At 35.9% G+C, this 25,238-nt stretch overlaps 3 protein-coding genes and 2 long non-coding RNA genes across 54 annotated transcripts; 1 reads left to right on the forward strand and 4 right to left on the reverse strand.

Annotated features, from left to right (window-relative positions):
• Positions 1–3,070: 3,070 nt before the first annotated feature.
• LOC147546125 (uncharacterized) lies at positions 3,071–5,562 on the reverse strand. Its single transcript, XM_086673557.1, has 5 exons — positions 5,228–5,562; positions 4,471–4,724; positions 4,175–4,386; positions 3,806–4,070; positions 3,071–3,496 (listed from the first exon to the last, which is right to left on the reverse strand). Exons 1-5 carry the CDS (start codon positions 5,316–5,318, stop codon positions 3,179–3,181), a joined length of 1,140 nt encoding a protein of 379 aa, XP_086529683.1. The 5' UTR covers positions 5,319–5,562; the 3' UTR covers positions 3,071–3,178.
• A 461-nt stretch (positions 5,563–6,023) lies between these two features.
• LOC147546126 (uncharacterized) lies at positions 6,024–13,016 on the reverse strand. 50 transcript variants are annotated; one of them, XM_086673504.1, is made up of 8 exons: positions 10,101–13,016; positions 9,568–9,641; positions 8,792–8,916; positions 8,623–8,709; positions 7,265–7,351; positions 6,873–7,136; positions 6,701–6,767; positions 6,024–6,319 (listed from the first exon to the last, which is right to left on the reverse strand). In XM_086673504.1, exon 1 carries the CDS (start codon positions 12,398–12,400, stop codon positions 10,157–10,159), a length of 2,244 nt encoding a protein of 747 aa, XP_086529630.1. In that variant the 5' UTR covers positions 12,401–13,016; the 3' UTR covers positions 6,024–6,319; positions 6,701–6,767; positions 6,873–7,136; positions 7,265–7,351; positions 8,623–8,709; positions 8,792–8,916; positions 9,568–9,641; positions 10,101–10,156. The 50 variants fall into 50 exon arrangements, with proteins under 50 accessions (XP_086529630.1, XP_086529629.1, XP_086529638.1 ...); XM_086673503.1 differs by having other exon boundaries at positions 6,701–6,761; positions 10,101–12,754; XM_086673512.1 differs by having other exon boundaries at positions 6,701–6,761; positions 9,568–9,703; positions 10,101–12,738.
• Positions 13,017–14,628: 1,612 nt separating this feature from the next.
• LOC147546127 (uncharacterized) lies at positions 14,629–19,632 on the reverse strand. The gene is made up of 10 exons (XR_015223650.1): positions 19,534–19,632; positions 19,330–19,496; positions 18,278–18,366; positions 17,925–18,231; positions 16,770–17,844; positions 16,373–16,662; positions 16,080–16,263; positions 15,634–15,844; positions 15,322–15,407; positions 14,629–15,158 (listed from the first exon to the last, which is right to left on the reverse strand). It is a non-coding gene; the product is annotated as an uncharacterized LOC147546127 (long non-coding RNA).
• LOC147546128 (poly ADP-ribose polymerase 3) lies at positions 14,716–19,151 on the forward strand. Its single transcript, XM_086636199.1, has 17 exons — positions 14,716–14,972; positions 15,083–15,414; positions 15,517–15,715; positions 15,823–15,936; positions 16,032–16,089; positions 16,175–16,244; positions 16,359–16,533; positions 16,621–16,754; positions 16,862–17,099; positions 17,169–17,296; positions 17,369–17,445; positions 17,509–17,666; positions 17,754–17,963; positions 18,068–18,170; positions 18,301–18,383; positions 18,478–18,621; positions 18,705–19,151. The coding sequence occupies exons 1-17, from the start codon at positions 14,967–14,969 to the stop codon at positions 18,954–18,956; spliced, it is 2,481 nt and encodes an 826-aa protein (XP_086492325.1). The 5' UTR covers positions 14,716–14,966; the 3' UTR covers positions 18,957–19,151.
• A 2,643-nt stretch (positions 19,633–22,275) lies between the features above and the next one.
• LOC147546129 (uncharacterized) lies at positions 22,276–23,742 on the reverse strand. Its single transcript, XR_015223478.1, has 2 exons — positions 23,418–23,742; positions 22,276–22,867 (listed from the first exon to the last, which is right to left on the reverse strand). It is a non-coding gene; the product is annotated as an uncharacterized LOC147546129 (long non-coding RNA).
• Positions 23,743–25,238: the final 1,496 nt, after the last annotated feature.

The following is a 25,238-nucleotide window of genomic DNA, read 5'->3' on the forward strand; positions in this document are numbered from 1 at the left end:
CTTTAATATTAAGTGAAGATGTTACGCTACATCTTAGGCTAACTTAAGAGAATGCGACACAAGCATAGAGCCACGAGATTCAAGAGTTTATTCGTTAGCCCTTGGATGCAGTTGGCTTAACCGAGAGCTACTGAAGTATCGTGCACCCGCAATCTGAGCCTTCGGTAGTCCAAAAATTGTTCCCAATCGTGTCCGACAGTCAGGGGCGAGCCCACATAGGGGCCCGTGGGAGCACACGCCCCCATGACCCTAACGTGGATCGTTAATGTTATACGACATTTGCCACTATATTGGATACATATATATATTTCCGTATTTTAATCACTGTTCTTCCCTAGCTTAGTTGGTGAAGCGATTATGTTTCATTATTAAGGTCAAGGGAACAAGATTTGGCAACTAAATAAAATAGCCTGGTAGAGATGATGAGTTTTCGAAACGCCCCCCTTAATTTTGATTTTGTCTGATTTTTCGGTAACTTGTATTTTGAAATTCAAAATTGTCTTTTTTAGACGTTTGTCCTAGTAAACATGTTATTAGAAAAAAAAAAACTTAATCTTCATCTTTTCTTCCATTACGATCACTTCCTCTTCATCATCTATCATCATTTCTTCTTAATCTTCACCATTATCTCTTTATCCCCTCCTTTGTTTTTTATTTTAATATTTTTTGGGAATCCAGTTAGAGGAAAGATCCTTGATCCATATTGAGAAAATCAGAGATTGATTGTTATACATCAAAATTACCACGGAATATCTAAACTATAAATAAAATTTTGTTAAAAATTTACTTTTTGATTCTAGCTTGATCGTGTACTGTGGAATTCTTTCATTAACTATAACAAAGATGTGCCCCCACTCATAAAAGTTGTTGGCTTTTCCACTGGCGATAGTGAACCGAAATATTTACCATGGCCGTTGGATTGCACGCCACATGTCATCTAACTGATTTGGGCAACCATCTTTGACTCCAATCTTTGACTTTCTCTAACTTTTTGGCATGGACTCCGATTTTACTCCTATTTTCACCCACGAGCTCGTCTTGGACTCTTCTTTTCATCCAAATATTATCATTGCCAAAATTTCTACAATAAAAAAATTACCAGAATACCCTTCATGTCTTTTTTTCCCATTTTTATTCGTTTTTTCGCGCTCAATTCCTTAGAAGACACCTGGACAAGAGAAACAAATAATTCATCATAATAATTGCTCGAAATAGACTAACTAACCCAAGTTAAGATATTCAGATGGGGCATTTTCATGTCTCATCAAGTTGTTGATGAAGAAAGTGAACAAGAAATAAATTTGTTGAAGTTTACAGAGAAGATGGTTCTCGATTTAACTCGCGATTGAAGTTCATCGTCTACATTAATGCATACGAATTGCATCCAACATCGCTGTAAATGGAAGTACCCTAGCATGTCGAATCTGGTTGTTGAATGACTCTGATAGTTGTGAAGGTATAGTAGTGTGCATATGTGACAATAATGTATAATTTAAAACAATTCTCTGTAATTGGAAAACATGTTTTGTTTTGTAAATGTAAGAACGATAATTATATGCTGAAATATGAAAATTGTTGATATCTGATTACATTTGACCGGGAAAGAATGAGTCTGTCCATGATGCTAGGTCTAGGGATTGAAAGAAATTGACAACTTTTGACCCACCCATCTCTATCATTTGGGTAATTGTCGAATCGAAATCGTGGCATGTGCTTATGCTATATTGACGAAGGGCGGACCCAAATGCTTTAGCACCACTTGGAAACAACTGACCAACTTGAGTGATGATTTTATCCCACCCATCGGATTTGAAAATGATCTTCTCCACTGCGTTTAATAATTCTGTTGAAAATTCCATAACTAAATCTTAAACTGTAAAGACAAAAATGAATTATATAGTCAACAAAATGCATACTTCATATAGGAAAACACAAAAAATATGGTACATTTTGTATAATGTTTTGTAAAATTTGTAATGTTTTCAGTAAATAAAATGTTTAATTTTTGAAAAGACGTTTTTTGTTATGTAATGAAATATTAAACATGAACAATAAATAACACATTATTTAGGAAGCAAAACAAGAATCAGTAAAAAAAAAAAGATTGTACTGCAACTACATAATAACCAAGCAACAAATATGTGTTTTGTTAAATAAAAAACTGTTGGGTTGTGGTGTCTTCTAGCGTTCTAAGCGGAATCTCAGGCATGTCATGTCTAACACTAGTATGATCCCAAGATCATCATACATAAGCTAATAATTAACTAAGAGTTTAGGATTACCTTAATCGCTAGTTTTTCTTCGAACCTTTCCAATCGAATGCGAAGACCAAGAGCCCCACGTGTTGCTCCTCTACTCAAGACACCCGAATGATCAACTTGATCTCCCACTTTGTAGCTAGCTAGAACTCCAATGGTGGTTTGATAGGAAGAAAACCTTCTTCTTTATTAACTAGTTAGATAGCTTGGAAATTAGCTCACCTTCTCTCTCTACTTGATGTTGTAGAGTAAGAAAGCTTCTTGAGAAATTCCACACCTTATTCAAAACCCTAAGAGACATTATATAGAGTCCTAAGATGGAGTCCAACCCTAATTAGGTTTCCTAAACTTTTTGAATTAGATTAAGGAAAAAGTCGAAAATAGAAATCCCTAACATGTGGTCGTCCAAACCATGCCCAAAAGGGCAGATCTGACCGGACCCATTAGGAGAACCGGCTAGCCAAAGTCGGCCTCAATTCGGGCTCAAAAACTTCACTTTTTGCTCCCGGCCCAAAATCCCTTCTTTCGGGCCTTTGGTGTTATCTTTGCCTAAACTTCGTAATTCAATCTAGTTTATTGAGCCTTTAGTCTATTATTAATGAGTAATTAAGCCTTTAGTCTATTATTAATAAAACGAAGTCATTCAATCTAGTTTATTGAGTTCTTGCTTTCAGCTTGATTTGATTCAAGTTCTCAACAGTGTTGTGTTAGTTCTTCGAATCTATTAGATTGAGAGTAGATTGTTGAAACACTAACACGACAATCTAGTGAGCCAAGAACAATGTTCAGTATCATCACCATGACCAAAGAAATATGCAACTGTTACTATAACATAAAGCCGAATAGATAAAATGTCCATTAAAAATCACACGAAAGCCAAAAAGACGTGGTTCCGCAGCCACTACATTGAACTCTAAAACTTACGAACTCACTTCGTTCACGTACTTTTCCCCAGGCAAGAGACTCTTTAAGATAGTATCGCTCATACCATCAGCATATGGGAACACATGACCTGCTCCTGTTAGTTCATGATATTGAATCCATGGCAGCTTTTCAGCAATATATCGTTGCAGACTAACTGGTACAAGCAAATCTTCATCTCCATGCCATAAGTGAACAGAACCTTCATTGCTAGGAAACGGAGTCTCAAGTTCCATGGGATCAAACTCCCAACTTCCAAAACCGACATTTAAGTCACGATGAACAGACTCAAATTCGCCTTGCTGCCTTACTTGTATCTGAGGGACGAGAAAGCAAGAAATTCATCAATTAGTAGCAAATACGGATTCACGAAGATGGTTCGTGTATATTCAACACAGTATAATACTTCATTCCCATAATATAAAGAAAACTTGTAAGTTGTAACACTCTAAATTAAAATATACACTTGCTGTAGAATCTACGACATTTCGGCATTTTGGGTCTAATTTGTAGTCACGTTTTTTTATTAACAACCGCTTGATATATTGGATATTGACTGCGGGAAATTGTTGAGCTTCCGCTTAGTGATTAAGAAGGTAAGAAAAGGTATCGAGGAATAAAATTACCCTGTGATCTTTATTGGTTGCAAGCTTGGGAAAGAGTTGTCTATCCTGAGCAGAAAAGATGGCAGGATTGTGGGAAGCAACACTTGAAGAAGGAAACCATTTCTGAGTATTCCACCAGTAAGTGAGAAACGGTGCATAGTGAGACACCCTAAGTGTCCATTGATCCTGTACGAGTTGCTTGTTATAAGCTTCGTTCGATAAATTGGCTGGAAAACTAGGCCACCAGTAGTTAACAACTGGTGCTATTAGTGCTGCTCCCGCTAACCTGTCAGTTTTTCGATACCAAATGACACGGAAAAAGACATTAGGGGAACAATAATATTACAGACTTGAGTGGAGAACAGAAAGCAGTAAGGTTGACTTTTATACCTGTGAGGAATGTATTTGAGACAGCCCCAAACAACTTGACCACCCATGGAAAACCCAATCACATAGAATTTCGATCCTAGGCCTAACTGATCAGCAAGTTCCGCTATATCCAATGCATTACTCTTCTCATTTCGTTTTGGATTCGGATCACTTTCTCCATACCCAGCTCTGTCAAATGACACCAAATAGATTCCTAGTTCTCCGGCAATTTCCTACAGAACCCCACATTATTCAGATTAACCAGACAAAAATCACACGTCACAAAGGAAGAAAGGGATATCGAAAACGAGAAGAACCTTAGAGAGAGGCAATGCATGATGTCTGCAAGTATCGAAACCATGAGAAAAGACAATCTTATACTTGGCTTGATCTTTTGGGACTCCATGTTCTTTATAGGCTAAATGTCTTCCATCACTGAGCTTTACCCTAGTTGCTGTAATTGGTGGACTACCTGGGGTTCCACAAATCTTGGGTGGTGGTGGTTGAATGGATTGATAAGCCCATGCCAAAAATCCCACCAACAACACTAGTATTATCTTCTTATACATCCCTGAAGAAGTGAAAAAATTGGTGTTTAACTTACAGTTAAGTCCTATTCGGTGGTTTCTCAAATCTGAAACGTCTGCCTCAAATAGACCAAAATCACTCCAAATGAGTCATTCTACGTGTCAGACATCACTCCAAATCAGTCATTCAAACGTGTCAGACACTACGAGTAGAAGTTAACAAACACAATGAAATCCTGACTCGAGTCAATTCAGACTTCGAGTCAGATTTTAGATCTGACTTAGAAAAAGAAAAAAAAAACACTACCAATCTACTTCAAAATCTGTACTAAATCAAAAACAGCACTAAACTATAGAATATACAGACACACCCATTCAATCTAAAGTCTAAAAACTTAGCTCTGAATATTTATTTTCTCATAAATGGCTCAAAATCAACAAGAAGAACAACTAAAACTCACTAAACAGAATAAATTTAGTTTGCTTTGATGATTATTTTCAGAAGAAACGAAATGAGTCTGAAATCAGAGCGAAGAAAGGAAAGTACCTGATGGAAGTTTAAAGGTTCCGTTCTGTTTTGAATTTCTGGTGTGAGACCTAGCTGAAGCTGCTGATATTTTCTTGGTAACTCCCACCATTTCTGAAACCCACACTGAATTCTCTCTTAAATAATAAGATTTCGTGAAAGACCCACCACTTAATTAGTAGTTGGAATGTTAATGAACTTTCCAAATCAGAAGGAATTTAAGAGAGAAAGAACAGAGATCTGGGTTTTTATTTTCAGTACATGGCTGGTGGAAATATAGACCTCTTTACTGTTTGCTACTTTTTGTTGGAGACGACTGAAGTCAATGACATATATGCCCTACTGGCTACTAGGTAGTAAAGTTTATATTTTGACCAAATATTGATAATTTGTAATTAAAACCAACAAAAATATGATTAAGAGTTTAATATAGTCCTACATTAAGATTTGACATATGACATAAATAAGATTTTTTTTTATAACATATTGGAGTCGAGAGTGCAACCATAGTAATGACGATTTGGTAATCATTTTGATGTATTGACGATGTATTCAGTTAAAAATTGTCTGAGTTATGTCTTACTTGGGTCCTTATCCAGTGTCATTTTCAGCCGAATCAATCCCTCTTTTGGTGTTTTTTAAAAGTTGTATTCGTAAAGGATACAGAGGAAACACTTGTGATTTTTTCTAAGGAAATTGGATGAAGCGACCAATATATTGTTAATCGATGATATGCAAGAGTATCAGCATTAGCAGAAACATATTTAGAGACCTTGGAGGCTTGAATTAAATTTGTCTTACCCAATACACCATTTGATAGTTGAACCACTTGAACCTACTTAATAAATTCAACTTTGAAAAAACATGTCAAGAGATGAATGACTACACAACCACTACCACCACTTTTCCATTGATGTTAAGCCCTAAATTTCTTTTTCAAGAACACAATGAATATATAAATGAAACAACGTAAAGAGTTTATTCTATTTATACTACACATTCTGTATTATAAACTTGAAAGAAATTTGTAAGTGGGGCATGTGGGCCTGTCATCTTCAACCACTCAAATGAAGACTTGAACTTAACCCAAGGAGACAGCAAGTAATGAATCACCTACAAAAGTTGAAAAAAAAGTAAGAAAGAGATTTTTGATTCAGACTTCATTCCCTTCTAGAAAAGGTTATAATACTTTTAGAGGTGGGTCAGCCTGTTCGGACTAGTGCGAAAGCCACCATCGTAAAAAAAGAAAGTGTCGAATCATGAGGTTCTAGCAAAGAGGAACAAGCACAAATCCGTGCACGATATTTATGCCTGTTGCTAAGGCCTATGTGTGTACTTTTCTCTAAGTGACGATGGGTGATGAAGCTAACAATTTGTATGATAGGCTGGTTAAGGTCTATGGCTTATATGTGTGACCAACACAAAGTCTAAGAAGCTAAAAGAAGAGTATCAATATCAGTTGCAAACACATACTTCACAATAGGAGCTTGGTACCTTCTCACATGAAGACCTTAACTTGATTATTTGCAGAAGCTGTTAATCCTTTGCACGAGAACTGCATCTAGTAATGTGTGGATCAGTAAAACAAATATTATAATACGATATTTTCAATTAGTAAAAGTCGAGAGATAACGTAGAAGTTTGATTTTGATTTGAAATTCCTAACCTTTCAGTTGTCTCTGTCGTCTTTATTAAGTTGGTGAGATTTGATTACTTAATTTTGAACCCGTTACAAACTTTGTCTCCCAAACGCCAGATGCTGTTGTCGCTACTTCTGCCTTTTGACGGGTCGTAGCTGTGAGTCCACTTTGATTTTGAGTTCAATCTGGTAAATGGGTAGTTGATCTGATTGAGTAGTCACTGGGTGGTTCTTCTTGTAGTTCCATTAAAATCTTCTCTGGTCTAAACTATGTTCCAACTCATCATCGTTCTGAAAAGATGATGATCAGACCAGATTGCAGGAAAACAATAAACTGACTATGAATAAATTTTCATTTTCTTTTCTTGGGAGTAAAATAAAGGAAGAATCTTAAATCCAAATTATTTATCAAGTCATACAATTTTCTGATTTTAACCGGTATAATTTGGAACAATTACCACCGTTCCTGTCATTGTGACAAACAAGCTCCCCTTCGGCCCTTCCTACTGGAAAAGCCAGAAAAGCACAATAAATCAACAGGTATACCTAAAGACAGAGAAATCAGATTATTGAATCATCGGAAATTTAGAGCAGATACAAGTGGATTCTATCTATTTCACTTCACACCAAAATTATCCTAAGAATGAATTATTACTTCAATTCAAAGGCACGTGAGTCAACCTTTAGAAACTCGTAAATTTCAGTCATCTTCCTATGCAAGGACCGGGTAAAAATAATAATAATTAAAAGCTACACATTTATAACATATTTCTCTTTCGCTGAAGGTTCTAATGAATTTTATTAGATTTATAGATTTAGTGGGTACAGAAAGTTACTCCTTCCCCCCACTTTCCAGGTAGTCCATATAGTCCTTTTCTATTTCAACAACCCTGATGAATATTTGCAAAATAAAGCTTTCAATAGAAACAATTCTTAGGTAACTTATTGGCCCAAATACATCACAATAACTTTAAAAACTTTTTATGAACTATTAATAAATTTAAGTCATCGTTTTGGTTAAAAGAGCTATTTGCGTTTTATGTACACATTATGATATGGCAAAATTTTAAGGGTGTACACGAACCGAGCTTTTAACGAGCTGCTCGAGCTTGGCTCGACTATTGCTCGTGCTCGACTCGGAGATTAACGAGTACGAGCTTAACACGAGCACAAAATCATACTCGATTACGTAAACGAGCCGAACTTGATCATTGTTTAGTGTATTTCGAGCTACTCATGAACAACTCGTTTAACATACTAATATAAAGTGTAGTGCATAATTACGTATCAGTATTGAAATTTGTACATGAAATATCAACCATTAAATGATTATTGGAATATAAATCATTAATCATTATTATTGAAGTGACAAATGGTCATTGAAGTATTTTGATAATTTAGGAAGTTGTTTTAATTTGAAGTATTTTGATAAACGAGCTTAAAAAAATGAGAGCTCGAGCTCTTTCAAACTTATACGAGTCGAGCTTGAACAAGTAGACAATTACTCGAACGAGCTCGAGCTCGAGCAAACAGTCAAATACACGAACCGAGCTTGAATATCTTACTACTCGGCTCGGCTCGACTCGAGTACACCCCTATGGCAAATCGTCTCATAAGTTCTTTTGTTTCAACATTCAGTTAAAAAGCCCCTGATTCTTTTCGAAAGAGTCAGACAAATTTATGTTTGAATGTAGATTTATATCTTCAGAAACTGAAAAAAGTTCGAAGTTCGCCGATTTTGTAAAATTCATTAGATATGTGTCAAGACTAATAATACCTTTACTCCTCAGAAGATGAATATCTTCTTCTGTACTTCCATTTTCTTCTATCCCGAATTGCCCATCAACCATGAGTGCATGTACATCTGATGTAGACGATGTTTAGAAAAAAAACTACAGACCTGAATTTAAGTTGGAAAGGTCAAGGTTATGTAAAAGCAATTTTACCTGCAAATTTTAGACATCATTTTCCAAGCAAATAGGAAGGATGCGAGTAGAGTCCTCAACTGAAATAAGAAACTTTTGTTGTAGAAGGAAGTGATATCTCATGGTTTCGTAATCGATGCCAAAACCTATATAAGACAATTAATCAGTTTTTTGTAGATAAATGTAAGCTAAAAAGAATAATGGTAAAACAGTGGTTTGCCTCGTAGGTAAGTTTTAGTCGGTTGATCTGCTCAATGCTCATAGGAGTCTTATAAACTAAAATGAGACAAGAAACACATACTAATGTCAAGTATACAGTTCCGTCGTTAATGCATGATTGTAGTTGGAAGTTTAGGATTATACACAGTACATTTTTCAAAGCTGGATTCTGCTAAGAGGTAAGCTTAGTTTATCCCAGAAGGATAAATTCTCAATAACAGTGTTTATGGTACCCATCTATTTTATAAAGAATAATGATTCTGCTGTCTAATGTCACAAGAATGTCTTAAAACGGCTCCCATTGGACTCCGTTTTTTGAGATTCTGAGATCCATATTCTTCAATCCTTCTCTTACAAAATTGTTGATATTGTGCAGAGTGTGAATAGCTCTCCTGGGTTGTCAAATGAGTTCAACCTCAGAAGGAAGCATGTGATTAACTAGAACTGTTCAAGGATTTTTCATCCAAAAGCTGAAAAGCCTTCGACCAATGTTTCCCGTTATAGAAAATTCAGAAAACAAGATATAGGAGTGATCATATCAAGACAGAAGGCATGCATAATAAATACTGAGCTAATACCTTACCCCATGTGATGATTTGCAATAAGTTGATTCATCACTATTTCGTGTTCCCTCGCAATAAAGACATTTAATCTGGGAGTTATAAAGCATGAATCAGCTAAAGCTAACTGAAGCTTCAAGAAATTTCTGATTATCTGATAATATAACATTAAGAAGACTAGATGGTCAACTTAATCTCAGTAGACGACAGCTAATGACTAATGAAAAATGATTTAATGAGCTCTACCTCTAACTACGATATTCCAAGTTCTAGTAATTAGTTAATAAGGTAGATCTTCATATGATGTTGGTGCGCCAGGTAATATTCTACAACCGCTATTAAAATCTACATTTATTTAGAAAGAAGTCAAACTATTTTGTGTGAGCTCAAGCTTACTAAATCATGGTTCATGACCTAGATATTTCTAATATGTAGTGAATCATTATTTATTTGTGTGAGCTCAGGCTTACTAAACCATTGAGTAGAAGTGATGCTAACAGGACATAAAAAGTAATAAGAGTTTATCACATATATTCAAGACACTTCCCTACCTATCTTCTGGATCAACTGACTTTTGACAAACAGGCTAGCTCAAGCCCAACCAGAGTCAATGCGGATCTAGCAATTTAAGAGATGACTTATCCACGTTCTCCTTCAATCTATATATCCCTTGGTGAGTTACCATGTGCAATGTTGTCATTAACAAGTCCAAAACTTTCATGTTCCTCGGGAATCTTTTTATCATGCCTTCTAAATTTGATTGCTTTAAAAAATCAAATGAAACCATATCAGGCCCGCTCCCATCTATGAGCATGTCTTTCAGTAGCAAAATGACTTCCTGCAACTTGCCTCGACGAAATAAAGCCCCCAAAATAGTATTATTTATGAAACTAGTTGGGGGTATTCCATTCTCTATCATCTGGTTTCGAAGACGGAGGGCATCTAGTATCTTTCCCGCTCTGCAAAAACCATAAATAATGGGCCCATATGTGACATTATCTAGCACTAATTTCCTACTACGCATATCCATCAGTAACTCTTTTACCAACCATCTGTTCTCCTCTCTCATCGCAGCATACATAAGAATTTTGTATGAAGTGGTATCAGGAGAAAACCCATCTCTTTTTAAATCCTCAAATTTGCGGTAAGCAGTTCCAAGTAACCCCTTCTTGCACAAGCCATGTAGGAGCACATTATAACTGACTATATTAGGACTAGGTCCATATTCTAAAAGCTTGAAACAATCTGAGAATTTCCCTACTGCACAAAAGTACTGCATCATACAAGTCGAACTAACTACATTCAACTTAATCCCTTCAAATTCCATACGATATAAGATCCTTCGAATAAATGACAAGTCCCTTAGCTTGCAAGCTGCAGATATCATTGTATTGAAGGAGCACACATCAGGACCACTTGGACCCCAATCAAAATGGTCAAGAATTTCCAATGCTTTGTCCATGTTTTGTTCCCCACAGAACCCTTTCAAGACTGTGTTATATGTTACATTATTTGGTACAATCAAACCCTTCTCTACCGCACTCTTCATTTGAGAAAATGCTTCTTCTGATCTATTAATGACACATAAACAATGTAAATATATATTATACACAACAATGTCGACATCAGAGCCTCTTGTAAGAATGTCCAGCAAAATGTCATAAGCAAGCCAAACTTTGCCAGCCTTTAAGAGTCCTCCAACAAGAGCAGAATAAGTGAACCGGTCGGGAGAACATCCATTTTTTTCAAGAAGAGGCATAAGCTCACGAGCTTCTAAAATTCTATCTTGACGACAAAGTGAGCGAATAATTACGTTGTATATTATCAAATCTGTATCACATTTTTCCTTTTCTATTAAATCCAAGATTCTCATAGCCTCGTCAACCCTCCCTGAATCACAGAGGAACTTAGCCATTACAGTATAGGTAATGATGTTAGCAGTGCATCCATCATACTTCATTGTATTTAAAACGAGATAAGCTTCTTTCCATAGTCCCTCTCTACTAAACCCATAAACCAAAGCAGTATATGAACGAACGCTGAGAATGACACCCTTCTTTTTAAGAGAACATAATAAGGCTAAAGCTGTATATGTCTGCCCACATTTGCATAAAGCCCATAGAATTGAATTATGATGACTATATCCATAACTAGAAAGTGTAGAAAATACAAAATACGCGCCTTCTATACTTCCGGCTCTACTGAGAGAAGAAATCAGTGAATCCACTGTGAGTCTTGTGGGTATATAATTCAGACCCAACATGAACTTCAATGTGTCAACTGAATTCTCCAAATGATCTATCTCTAGTGATTTCTTTATTAGTCTTGATAAGGAAGAAGAAACTGGTACAAACCCACTTTGATGCATCTCCTTTGCGACCAGAAAAGCCTCTCGCACCAACCCGTAAGAAAGGAAACCATTAAAGAGAGTATTAAAGGTTGAAGCATTTGGTGATGGACCAAAACTTTTCATCCCTTCATATATATCATATACTAATTCTAACTTAGCACCTCTTGATTTCATATAGTAGTACATAACTGCATTATAATCATTAACAGTAGGTTTTCCAGGCACTACATTTCCCATGAAACTCAATATGTTTAAAGCTTCTTTACATGAACCTGAAGATGCATATTCTCTCATTTTTTGCTGCAATTCAGTGTAATAAGAATTGCAACTTTGAGTTGGGTTATGACTGTTGTTATATTCATTGCTACAAGAACTTTCATCTGAAAAATCTAGGGTTTCAAGAGTAGAAGAGACAGAAAAGTTCAAAACTTTATGGAACAAATAGGATTTTCTACATATTCTGGTGGAAATTTTTGCTACAGATAGTGTGTAGAAAGGCATAGAAGAAGTTTACATAAAAACCTAATTCAAATTATACTAGAGAAGCAAATGGAATCAAAATGATGGAAAAGAGATTGAGTGAGAGACTGAGTGTGGATTCGGACCTGGAGAGATGGAGATTAAGATTATTTAATAAGAACTTTTCAGCCATTAAGAGCTTATCTTAAGAAGAAAATAGGAAACCCTAGAAACGGCCACCATTGAAGCTTGAAGCAGTTCTGTTTTCTTAGTTTCCCCCCTCAATTGTTGCCTGATGAACTGCTAAAGGTGACACCTTTTTTAGGGTAATTTGATTGTGAGACGAGTAAAATGCTTCCATAGCAAATTAGAGAAAGGGAACTTCTACAGGCACCCCTTCATTTTTCTATCATGAGTATATTTTTAGGATATTTTGCAAAAGGGGCAAAGTAATGTTCAAAGTGATGAGTAAACCCAGAATTTGCCTAAACTTTTTGGTAACGGACTTCACTTTCCTTAACAAAAAAAAAAAAAAAAAGAGTTCACTACTACTATCTCTTAAACGGGAAGGGAAGGGTAAACCCAAAATTTGGAGTATGATAGGAACTAGTCCCAAATCTAAATAATATTTGAAAAAAAAAAATTCAATTTGTATAAGTACGATTTTACCTCTTAAATTGCCGTGAAAAATATTTTTGAAAATTATTGAACAAATCTTAGTTTGCTTTCAACAATTTTGTAAATTTCTGAACAAATTCGTTTTTGTTCCAAATTATTTTCCAAAGATAGTTCGCACTTTGCATTTGACAAACACAGACTCACACTAACATATTACTAAAGCATTTTTCGATTTGTCTTGTAAATAAGAAAATAGTTTCCGCACTTTTTATTTTGCTTTTGACAGAAACATTAGACTAATGGAATTTCTTATTTGCCCGCTGCAAAATTTAAAATGTTATGCACATTATCCTTTGTATTTGACAAATAATATTTTGACTAATGCATTGTATATGTTGTCAACATTTTATAACAAGCCGGAGCAACTATATATGTTGTCAACATCTATCTATACAACAAGGAAGGAGGGTATCTTTCTTCCTCTTCCCAATGTCGAAATTTACTCTCCCATGTTTAGCTCTAATTGGTTGGGATTTACCCTCTCAAAGTTTGAGATTTCATATTTGATTAGAAATCATCACAGGGTTGTTAAAGACAATATATTTTTTACCTGAGTTCCATTCTACAATTTTTCTTTTTTTCCGTTTTTTTCCTTTTCCCTTTCTGCTTATTTTCCTCTTCTCTTCTATTTTTTCACCCTCTATTCCGCGTGAAGGGGTTTGTCTTGGTTTCCAGACGAAGGAGGTTTCTCTTCATGGATCTATAGTTTGAAATCCTAGATTCCTTCCCATAATTTTAGGGCGGAGAGAGAAGAAGAGAAGATGAAGGGGGAAAAAATAGGGGTTGAAGACCGTAGACCAACCACTTTTTATCGGAGAAAAAAAAGGAAAACAAGCATTGCCTCCTAAACACACATTATCTTTAATCAAATTAGGAGTTTCGTTTAGCGATGTTGCATTTGACAAACTTTGGCAATGCCTATAAAATTTCCCGTCTACTTTTTTTCACATCATTTTTTTTAGAGGGAAGAGGAGAAAACCAATAACGAATGACTAAAGAAGAAAACCCCAAGAAAGAAAATATAGTCTTTCAACAAAAAAAAAAAAAAAAAGAAAATATATGAAATATATAGCATAGATGAAGAAGTAACAAATTGAAGCTCAGTGTAAAAACTATATTGCAAACAAATGAAATTTGTAGAGAGTCTAATAGAAAATACAAAAAGAATTTGCTAAAGAAGTTTGGTATAAAATTTTGCTAAAAAAGCACGAGGCCACAAGTTCCATACTTTACTTTGTCAATTTTTTTTTTAAATTTTTTCAACTCATTACTATCATGAACTATTATTAAGAATAATTATTAATTTTTTTTTTGTTGTTGAAAATGAATAGTTATTAGTTACTAGGGTATAGCCCGTGCCCATAGGACACGAAAATTTCTATATTTATGTTATACAAAAAACAAATCAATCTTTACATCATTTATACATGCGGCCTTGCAAATGTTATCCAATTGTCAAAAATATTCAAATTCCTTCCCACGTAGAGGGAGAGAGAGACAACAAAAAAAATAGGAAAAGAATATTGTTGAAGTCAAAAGACAAATAAAAACATAGTACTACTAGATATGAAGAGAGTGAAACAAACATAATTGTGTGATGTGTCTGTCTTAGGTAATAACAAAGGACAGATGTTATTCTTAGATTTCCACTGAAAACACTTGTTAAATTCTAACAACGCCACATCTTCAAGTAACAAATAAAAGCAATACATACGTGTTTTCCTCTCCACAAAGGAAGAATTACTAGGTTTATAAAGATACTACTACTACTACTAGTTTTTCACTCACTTGAAAATAGAGAGAGAGTTTACTCCTTTTAACTTTAACAAGAATTTCTAAGCTGTTGGTTTTCTCTCTTCATAAATCATATCAAGTAAAAAAAAAAAGACATCTTCTGATTTCTTCATACAAGAAATTTAAGAGCTGAAAGATGAAGGTACTTTGTTTTTCTCTCCTTGCTCTGTTTCTTAAAATGACAACAAATCTATCTTGGGGTTCCATTCAAATTTACTGCTTCTTTATTTGATCTCTAATGGTTTGTTCTAGGTTACTGAGACGAGGTCGGCTCGTTCTCATGCGAGTGGAGACCATGATCAGAAAGGAGCAAGGAAGCATAAAGAACCTGCAGATCAGAACAAGCAGCAGCAAGGAGATGAAGATGTTGATAAGAAACCCAAGAAGGCAAAACAATCTGAAGGTGAAAAAGATGGTGGTGGTAACAAGACAAATGGTAGTAAATCTGTTGAAGATGTAGTTGCAGATTTTGAAGAGTTTCGTAAACTCACCAAAGAACGCCTTAGCCTTGAACAAATGAAGCAAATCTTGGTAGCTAATGGCCAAGACATCTCTGAAACCGAGGATGCCGTTGTTCCTACATGGTTAGTTTAGTTAGTTCCCCATTACCTTCATACTGTATGTTTTTTCATTTCTTGGATCTCTTATGAAAAATTGAGTTTTGGGTATTGAATATATGGATGCAGTCAGGACATGTTATATTATGGAGTATTGGAAAAATGTCCTGTTTGTGAAGCAAATTTGGAGAAGGCAGTGAGCAAGTATATTTGCAGAGGAAGATATAGCGAGTGGTCAAGTTGTACCTTCAAAACTACTGATCCTCCTAGGAAGAAAGAACCTGTCAATCTTCCTGATGAAATTTCTTCTGTTGGGGATATTGCTGATGTAAAACTCTCATAATCTTGTGTTTTGTTTTGTCTAATTCAAATGTATTTAAGTCCAAGTATATTGGAATAAGTGGGAGGATAATTCGGTGCTTACGGATTTTGCAGTTGGTCAAGAAGCGCCAAGATCCTAAGAATCAGCAGAGCAAAACATTAGATTCATCAGCCAAGGCATTCACTGGGTTGATGATTTCGTTGTCAGGACGTCTGACTCGTACACATGTGAGGATTTCTCACTCTATACGCAGTCCCCTGTCTTTTTCAAACTAGATATTCTTATTGATGAGTGATCATAATTTTACAATGTATATAAACAGCAATACTGGAAAAGGGAAATCCAAAAGAATGGAGGAAAAGTTGCAAACTCTGTTCATGGTAATTTCTTGTATCAGATGACAGGAATGTGAAAAATTGTTCACAACTTTTATTTTCATGAAATGAAGATATGAAAATTTTGTAGGGGTGAGTTGTCTTGTTGTATCTCCAGCTGAACGGGAACGAGGTGGATCATCCAAGGTCATAGAAGCAATGTAAGTTTCTTGCCCGAATCTGTATGTGAAATCTTGGAGTCAGATTTCAGATATGAAGTAAAGATAAACAAGTGCTACCTGAAGCTAATTTGATCTTTCTGGTGGAATACGTAGGGAAAGAGGTATACCTGTGGTGAGTGAAGCTTGGTTAATAGAAAGTATCGACAAACAAGAGGCGCAGCCTTTGGAGGCTTATGACGTGGTCAGCGATCTTACAACCTACGGCAAGGGTGTGCCATTAGAAAAAATGGATCCCAGTGAGGAGGCGCTCGAAACGATGTCATCTGAAGTATGTGTTGTTTTGTTTTTTGCTTCATGTATTGATTCTAGGTTATTCCGGAACATGATGATTGATCATTCTTTGCACATTTCACAGCTTAAGCTCTACGGCAAGCGAGGCGTCTACAAAGATACTAGGCTGGAAGAACAAGGAGGGAAGATCTTTGAGAAGGATGGTCTCTTGTATAACTGTGCATTCTCCATATGTGACAAAGGAAGAGAGCTTAACGAGTATTTCAACCTTACCCATTTCCTGGTTTCCTCTTTTTGAATCATATTGATGATACAAATATTTGTGTGGGGTGGTCATATAATCTTTGATGTTGGAACGGGTGCAGTTACTGTATAATGCAACTGGTTATGGTGCCAGAGAATCGATTGCATCTTTATGTCAAGAAAGGTAGAGTTGGAGATGACGATAAAGCAGAGGAAAGACTTGAAGAGTGGGATAGTGTGGATGATGCTGTGAAGGAGTTCGCTAGGTTGTTTGAGGACGTAACAGGGAACAAGTTCGAGCCATGGGAGAGGGAGAAGAAGATCGAGAAGAAGCACTTGAAGTTTTTTCCTGTAGACATGGTGATCATTTATTCTATCTTCATCTTGTTTGTGAAATAGCATCTAGCTAATGATTCTTCATTTGTGCAGGATGATGGGTTTGACGTAAGATATGGAGGTCTTGGACTAAGACAGCTTGGTGTTGCGGCAGCACATTGTAAACTCGACCCGCTTGTTGCAAATTTTCTGAAGGTTCTCTTCAGTCAGGAAATTTACAAGTGAGTCTTTGGTACTTCTTGAGCTCTCATTATCGTGCCAATAGTCCTCTGATCCAGTTTGTGTTTTGTCAGATATGCGCTTATGGAGTTGGGATTGGACCCTCCTGACCTGCCCATGGCCATGCTCACTGATCTTCATCTCAAAAGATGTAAGCAACAATGAACTAGGTTTTGCTTTCTTACATGAAGACTGAAATCATTTTTTTCTTCAGGTGAGGAAACTCTGGTGTCTTTTGTTGAGAAAATGAAATCTAGCAAAGAAACAGGACACAAGGCAGAAGCCTTTTGGTCAGATTTTAGCCAGAGGTGGTTCACTCTAATGCATTCTACAAGGCCTTACATCTTCAGGGACATCCATGAGACAGCAGAAGTAAGGGAAAACAATCAGAAACCCTGTATTTTCAATGAAAGATTTAGCAGGCATAATATATAAGCACTTTCCTTTTTACTGGAACAGGCAGCGTCGGCCCTGGAGACGGTTCGTGACATAAATGTGGCTTCACGCATCATAGGAGACATGACAGGTTCAACTATTGATGACCCATTATCTGATAGGTACAAGAAACTGGGATGTAAAATCAGTCCAGTAGACAAAGAGAGCGAAGACTACAGAATGATTCAGAATTACCTGGAGAAGACTTATGAACCTGTTATGGTTGAAGATGTGGTAAGCTTTATGTCCCTTGAAATGCACATAATGTCCCTTGAAACGTCCAAAAATAAGGAGCTTGCATTTGAAACTAACATTGAGGTTGTTATCTGATATCATAGAGCTATGGAGTGACACTAGAAAATGCTTTTGCTGTTGAACCAAGTGCTTGCCCTTCTTATGATGAAATCAAAAAGCTTCCCAACAAGGTTCTCTTGTGGTGTGGTATGTATTTGTATCGGTATTAGCATTCTGCATTTACTTATTCATATTGGTCGTGTTGCTGCTGTTCATATTGGTCGTGTTGCTGCTGTTCATATTGGTCGTGTTGCTGCTGATTATCTTTCTGGATCAGGTAGTAGAAGCTCTAACCTTCTTAGGCACTTGAACAAGGGTTTTCTGCCAGCAATATGTTCCCTTCCTGCACCAGGGTACATGGTATGACAAGCTTATTGTCTGTAGACTGGAATTGTTGCCCAATACTGATGATGTGCTCCTATTTTGATAACAAATGTTGGTTTTGAATGAGCAGTTTGGGAGGGCTATAGTATGCTCTGATACTTCAGCAGAGGCTGCCAAATACGGTTTCACGGCAGTTGATAGACCAGAAGGCTTTCTCATTCTGGCTGTTGCTTCTTTAGGCGATGAGATCACAGAGGTGACTAATGCACCAGAGGTATGTATATACACCACAGTATTTCATGAAGTTTGTTAGACATTGAAAAGTGTGTAGCATTAACTGAGCATCTTAAAAAACAGGATGCTAAGCCATTGGAAGAGAAGAAAGTAGGAGTTAAAGGTCTGGGGAGGAAGAAAACCGATGAGTCGGAGCACTTTACATGGAAAGATGATATTAAAGTGCCGTGTGGACGGGTGATTGCCTCCGAGCACAAAGACAGTCCTTTAGAGTATAATGAGTATGCAGTGTATGATCCAAAGCAGGTTAGCATAAGGTTTGTGGTGGGAGTGAAGTACGAAGAGAAAGGTGTAGTGATGGACACAGACGAGTAAGGGTGTAGATAGTCTTTTGTTTTCCCTTTCATCACAGTTGGTATTTTGGATTTTGAGGTTTTGAAGGGAAGAAGTAAGATGCTAAAATGACTAGGGTTTGTAAAGTCTGACTGAACAGATGGATGTATGTTGTTTAACCATGTAAACTGTTGTTTGTTTTTGTTGGTGCTTTGAAGATCAATTCTAATTTAGGTCTGTATTTGCAATCTTTTCTTATGTTTAATCTGAATGATATAAGCTCGTATTTCTAGCAAATTTGGTAATTCATAAAACCCTTAAAACAAGATGAGTTGCCAAGAAATTGTGATTTAATTTGCAGAGAAAGATCATTTACTGTCTAATGTATGTTATTAGGGTTAGAAAAGGACCTTACAAGTAGCTTGCTTGTCTAGGGTTGATCCGAGGTCCCTAGTCTTTCGAATGAAGGTATTTCTGGGCCGAGGTTTTACTTGAATCCTATGAAGGAATTTACCTGAATTCCGTGAAGGAATCAGGTAGAAGGAGAAAAATGAATTCTGAATATTAGGTTTTGAGATGCCGCTCCAAGTTGTTTTTTTTTTTTTTTTTTTGTTGAAACGCCGCTCCAAGTTGTTGGAGAACGAAGTTGGACTCCCGCCCTATTTATGTTTGTGGCCAGTAAATAGCCAGTAAGCAAATAAAGGTCAATTGGCTGGACTTATGCCGAATCCGCCACCACTTGTTAGTTGGATTCGGCCTTGTTAGTCGGATTCGGACTTATTTAGAAATTGTTGGTTGGACTTACTTAGAAATTCGGACTTATTTAGAAATTGGTTGGACTTACTTAGAAATTGGAAATTGGCTGGACTTATTTAGAAATTGGCGTAGTGTTCGAGCTAGCGAACTACCACTTTTTGCGGTGTTCGATCGTACGCGAACTATTCACTTTTTTTTTCAGTCCCCCGTTCTCTCCCCTTAACTTCTCTCTGTTTCATCTTTCTTTCTGTCTCATGTTTTTCCACTAATTTTTTGTATCTCTTTAATTCCTTTCTTTCTCTCACTTCTGCCTGATTTCTGTCTTCCTATTTTAGTTTCATTATCTCACAGTTCTCATTCTGGCTCAATCTGAGAAAGTTAAGTGAGAACGTTGACAACTTTCGAATTTTGAGGATTGTCGGATCAATTCAACTACTTTTGCTTGGAGTAGCCCTCAAGAACTTTTGGATAGGGATGATCCAGGACTTGTCGAGGGTTATCGGTACAAAAAGAAACAGAGGTTGTTTCTTCTTCTTGGGTTTTTTTGTATAAATGCTGGAGTATTTATTATTAAATTTGTAAGGACTTAGTGATGTTGGTTGTAGTGGCATTGACGGATTTTAAATCTCAAACATTATGGTTATCAAGAAGAGGAAAGAAAAGAGTCTAGGATGGCTATAAATCAATGTTGGGTTGTACTTGGTTTGTATACCTCTAGATAGACCGCCCGAGACATGTCTCAACCTGAATGGCGACGGCTATAAATCAATGTGGGTTAGAACTTGGTTTGTATACCTCTTAATAGACCGTCCAAGACATATCCCAACCATATAGTCTGTGTAATATCGCAAGCAGCTGGACTAATTTAGCCAGAATGTTTCGGGACTTTGACCAATTTTTTCTTCATCAAATGGTGTCACTTTTCAAGTTATTTTCCTCTTTCTTGAAATAAGGTCCCAAGCTAATCAACTCAATAAAACAGAGAAAAACAAAGGTTGTACAAAAGATTTATGCAAAAGTGAAGGAAGAAGATATTGAGAACAAATATTTAGGCCCCAACAGAACTATTTGTTTGTAGCAGGAAGGGCGTGTGCTTTTAAGAGTATGAAGAAAGATTGGCTAATAAGATGAAATTGTTGTAAAACAGCCCCACAACAGTGGAGGCACGGAGTGTGATTCTCCTCTTCAGAGGTTAAACACTTTTTTTTGGTAAAGCCTTCTAAAACAATGAGTTCTAGAAGTGTCAAATCGTCCAATATTACTGGAAGTCCAGAAAGTTGGTCTTTATCATCTTATAACACGTTATCGACAGGAATTGTTGTACTATGATGTGGTATTGGGAGTATCTATCGTAAAACAATTTTATATCACGTGATACGGAGTGTAGAGTTTACTCTAGTCGAGAGAAATAATGACACCTTGAGTTACCAAAGCAGCATCATGCTACAAGAGAAATAATGTACTGTAGCAAGAAGTTCAGATCATCTAGTCCAGAAGTAAATCCGGCTTTAACTTCCTTTGACTTTGTTTTGTGTTCCAAAAACTATGATGAATAGATTTGATATTTGAGAGGACGTTAAGTCTTTGATGGGATACGTTCTGAAGCAGTAGCAGCAAAAGTTCAAGTTGGTCAAAATAGCTTGTCATGTCCATAGAGGAAAGATGATGTATTGATCTTGGCCTGTGAGAGCCTCTTTTCTTCAACTCAAAGATGACACTCATTTTCAAACTCCAATCTCTTTTGTACTTGGGCATTATCTTGATCCAAATTGTTTAAAAATGAAACTAGATAAAAGGGTTCTTCAAAAAAAAAACAGTCTTACTTGCTCTTATTAAGCTATACATCTTTTTTTTTATCACTAACAAGTTAGTTAAAGACTTAAGAACACACCAAATCTGCTTTAACTTTTCCTTTTGATATCTCAATAGTTTATGGCTTCTTATGCACACTTGAAATTCAGATCAATTGAGCATCTCTTGCTGCTTAGGTTTTGCATACTGTACTTTCAACAAAAAAAAAAAAAAGGTTTTGCATACTATAAAAATTTTACAAGATGCAAGATGGGGCACACCTTCTTAAAAACATGGGCCACCTTTCGGAATTTGGACAACATTATTACTAATGTGTAATCTTTCTTTGATGAATACATCATCTTCTTTGTAATCAAATTATGGAGATAAATGAATCGAAGTCATGTTTAAAAGTAGAATCTTACGTCATGTATGACCTTTTTGATTATCAGAAATATCAATTTGATAATGTGATTTTTGGTAATTGCAATGCCATTGTTTGGATTCGGTGGATTAATTTAGTCCATGACATTTTTGATTGATGATTCAATACGAAAAGGGTTTGACAAGCTCATTCACCTAGAGGAGAGGAATAACATTCCCCTTCAAATTATTCCTTATATATATTTTTCATGTACCAAACAACATTTTAGAATAAATTTGCAAATACTCAACATCTTATTGCAGCCCTAAAATGTGGTAGTAGAGTTGGCTTATTTTGTTACTTTTTGGTTCTTATTTGCTTGGCATGTCAAAACATGTGGTATGAAAAGATATCTCAAAGTCTTCCTTGGCAAAAAAAAAAAAAAAAACTAAAGGAACAAATGAATTAGATAAACACAAGATTATATTGAACCATCTCTAATACATATCCCTTCTAAATACATATATATTTCATAACTTCATGATCCCTTTCATCAGACACCCTCCAAAAAAACAAGAACAAAACAAAAGATGGATTCCATATGGGCAACTAAAAATAAGTTGGAGTAGAAAATCTACTAATACTACTACTAACTACTACTTCTAAGCTATTATTATAATTTAAAACCTAGATCATTCTAATATTACTACTACTTAAAAATACTAAGTTTATAGTATCTAATCATTACTTCTTCTTCTTATACTTGTTCAATTCCATTCCAATCAGGGTTTAGTAGAATTTGCAGGATTTTGGGTGGAGGTAGAAGAAGAAGGGGTTTGATTAAGATCAGGGATTGAGTTTGAATTCTGTTTCTTGTCTGTTTTGGGGAGTTTCTTCTTCAATTCATTTAACAAAGCTTGATTCTCCTGGTTTAGAAGCTGAGCTTTTTGCCTTAGCCTCTTATTCTCTTGCATTATGTAATAGTTTTCCATGTATAGCTTTGAGTTTAGGCTCTCCATGATTCTTTTGAATCAAATTTCCCCTGTCAAAATCAAGAATTTGAATTAGTTATTATTGGGTCTTGAAATCTAAACAAATGAAAACATATAGAGAGACAGAGTAGAGAGAGACAGAAGGACAGATTCTTCCTTCTGTCATAAACTTAAGGAAGGAATATATTTTTGTTTATACTAATTGATTTAGTTAAAGATAATGAAATGGAGATCTTTGGGTAAAGAATCTAATGAAAAGGAAAAAAAGAAGATACCCATTTAAGAAAACTAAAATCTTATACAAGATTGATTTATGATGTCCAATCTTAAGACCCTAATTAACCAAGAACAGAACAAAACAGAGTATAGAAAAACAGAACCTAAGAAAGGAAATAAGCATTACCAACATTACCCACAATCAATTTACAAAAAAATCAAGATGATAGATTTATAGAGGTTTCATGGTGAAAAGAAGCAAGAGAAATAAGATAAGAAGTAAGAATTTAAGGAAAGAAAAAGACAGCAAAAAACAGGAAGAAAGGTAAGAAAGAATGGAGAGATATAGGAAAATCTTTTGCTTTATTAAAAGAAAAAGATTACCTTTTTGTATGTTTTAGTCGTGGATTTTGCTTGCTTGATAGATTGTCTGTAATCTAAGAATGGAGGTATTTGGGTTATTGTGGGTTGTGGGTTGATGAAGGATTTGAGAAATGGGTATTGGTATATATAGAAGTTTAGAGAGAGAGAGAGGTGGTGGTGGTGATGGTGGGAGTAGTGGTGGTGGTGGAGGGGGAGGAGACATGCCTCTTCTGGCACAACAATCATGCATTTGTAAGCACGGAAGGCGGCTGGGTAGTGGCGAGGATTTAATGTTGTATGATGATGATTATGACGAGTTGGATTAGATTTTTTAGAGAGAGAAAGTGTATTCAGAGAGAGAGAAGAACAAGAACAAGATAGAAGAGAGGAAAGGAAAGGAAAGGAAAGGAAAGGAAAAGAGATGGCGTCATGTGATGATGATGGTGTTTGCAGTAAGGGTATTTTGGGGAAAATAAAAGTATTCTCTCTCTAAATGATGGTGGGGGACTTAAAAGAAAAACAACAGTCTCTCACAGCTCAAAGCCGTCCAAGAAGATTCGCAATGATGGTTGGATTTGGGCTCATAAAACCCGACTACTCACCCTCATCATCAACTCTAATGAAAACCCCCTCCTTCCCTCTTCTTCCATTGATGATGATGATGCTCTTTTGTTTTTATCTTATAATCTCTTTCTCTCTCTACTTTGGACTGGATATTGAACCGTTATAACCAGAGTCCACAACAAAAGATCCCACCCCCCAAACCTTCCCCCCAAAAAAAAGGCAAAAGTTGGAAGGTTGATCGTTTTTATTGTGAACTTCAATTTTATATTGTGATTTGACGATTTTGTCTATAAGGGATTGGGTAAGTTGGAGGGTAAAGTTGGTATTTTGAGTTGTTTAAACAACTTGTCTTGCCTCATGAATCTCGTTCTACAAACCAGGACCTATAGAAACTAGTAACTTGTATGTGTTCAAACATGTCCATCTAGTTTTAAGAAAATGACTTTATGCCGGCCTAAACACGTGCTTTTGACAGTATTCGAGTGAAAATACAGGTCAGACGTACTCTCAGGGTTGTAGTTTTAATAGAGAACTGTTATTAACAAATTTACGTAGAGGTACAAAAGTGATGCATAATAAAAGGGTTTCTATTCGTCATGAAAAAGATATTATCTACACGTAGGTTCAACACCTTCGGCTGTTCCTATAAATAAATTTCACAAAAATTGTCAATTTTATTTTATGTACCACCAGTTCTCCTCTAAACTAAAATGACAGACTTAGTTTTGGATCGAAAGTTGATACCTGGAACTAAAACAATTGTGGGAAGAAAGCTAAAGTTCTTGTTTAGTTTGATATAGAGCTCGTTTGATGGAGTGGTTAAGTTAGCTTGGTTAAGATAAAACTAGTTTTAGTCCTATTTTAGTTCAATCTCCAAATGGAGAATGAATCCAATTTTGAGATTCGGTAGGATCCTATCCAGTGAGGGTCCGACCAAGTAGATATTGTACACATGGGAATCTAACTTTTAAAAGACCCAATAAATTGCTTCCCCACAAGGCAAGTAAATTTGGTTCATAATGTGATGCCATCTAGTACTCTTATCAAATTTGATCCACCCGTTCGAAATTTAAGATTGTAAATTTGATATGTTTGTCTAGCGCCCCAATCTAGCCTCTAAATTATAATTTTGTTACTCTAATTTTACAATCAAAAGTAAGAAAATGAACTATCAAATTTCTATTTACCTATGGTTTAAACACAAACAAGATAAAGAATTTAAACACAATGAAACTTTGGATTAGAAAGTAATTATACCATCTAGATAAAGAGAGCCAT

The sequence above is a fragment of the Eschscholzia californica genome, unplaced genomic scaffold (genome assembly GCF_041429995.1).
Source record: "Eschscholzia californica isolate CP2 unplaced genomic scaffold, dmEscCali1.0.p SCAF_4, whole genome shotgun sequence".
NCBI classification, from domain to species: Eukaryota; Viridiplantae; Streptophyta; class Magnoliopsida; order Ranunculales; family Papaveraceae; genus Eschscholzia; species Eschscholzia californica.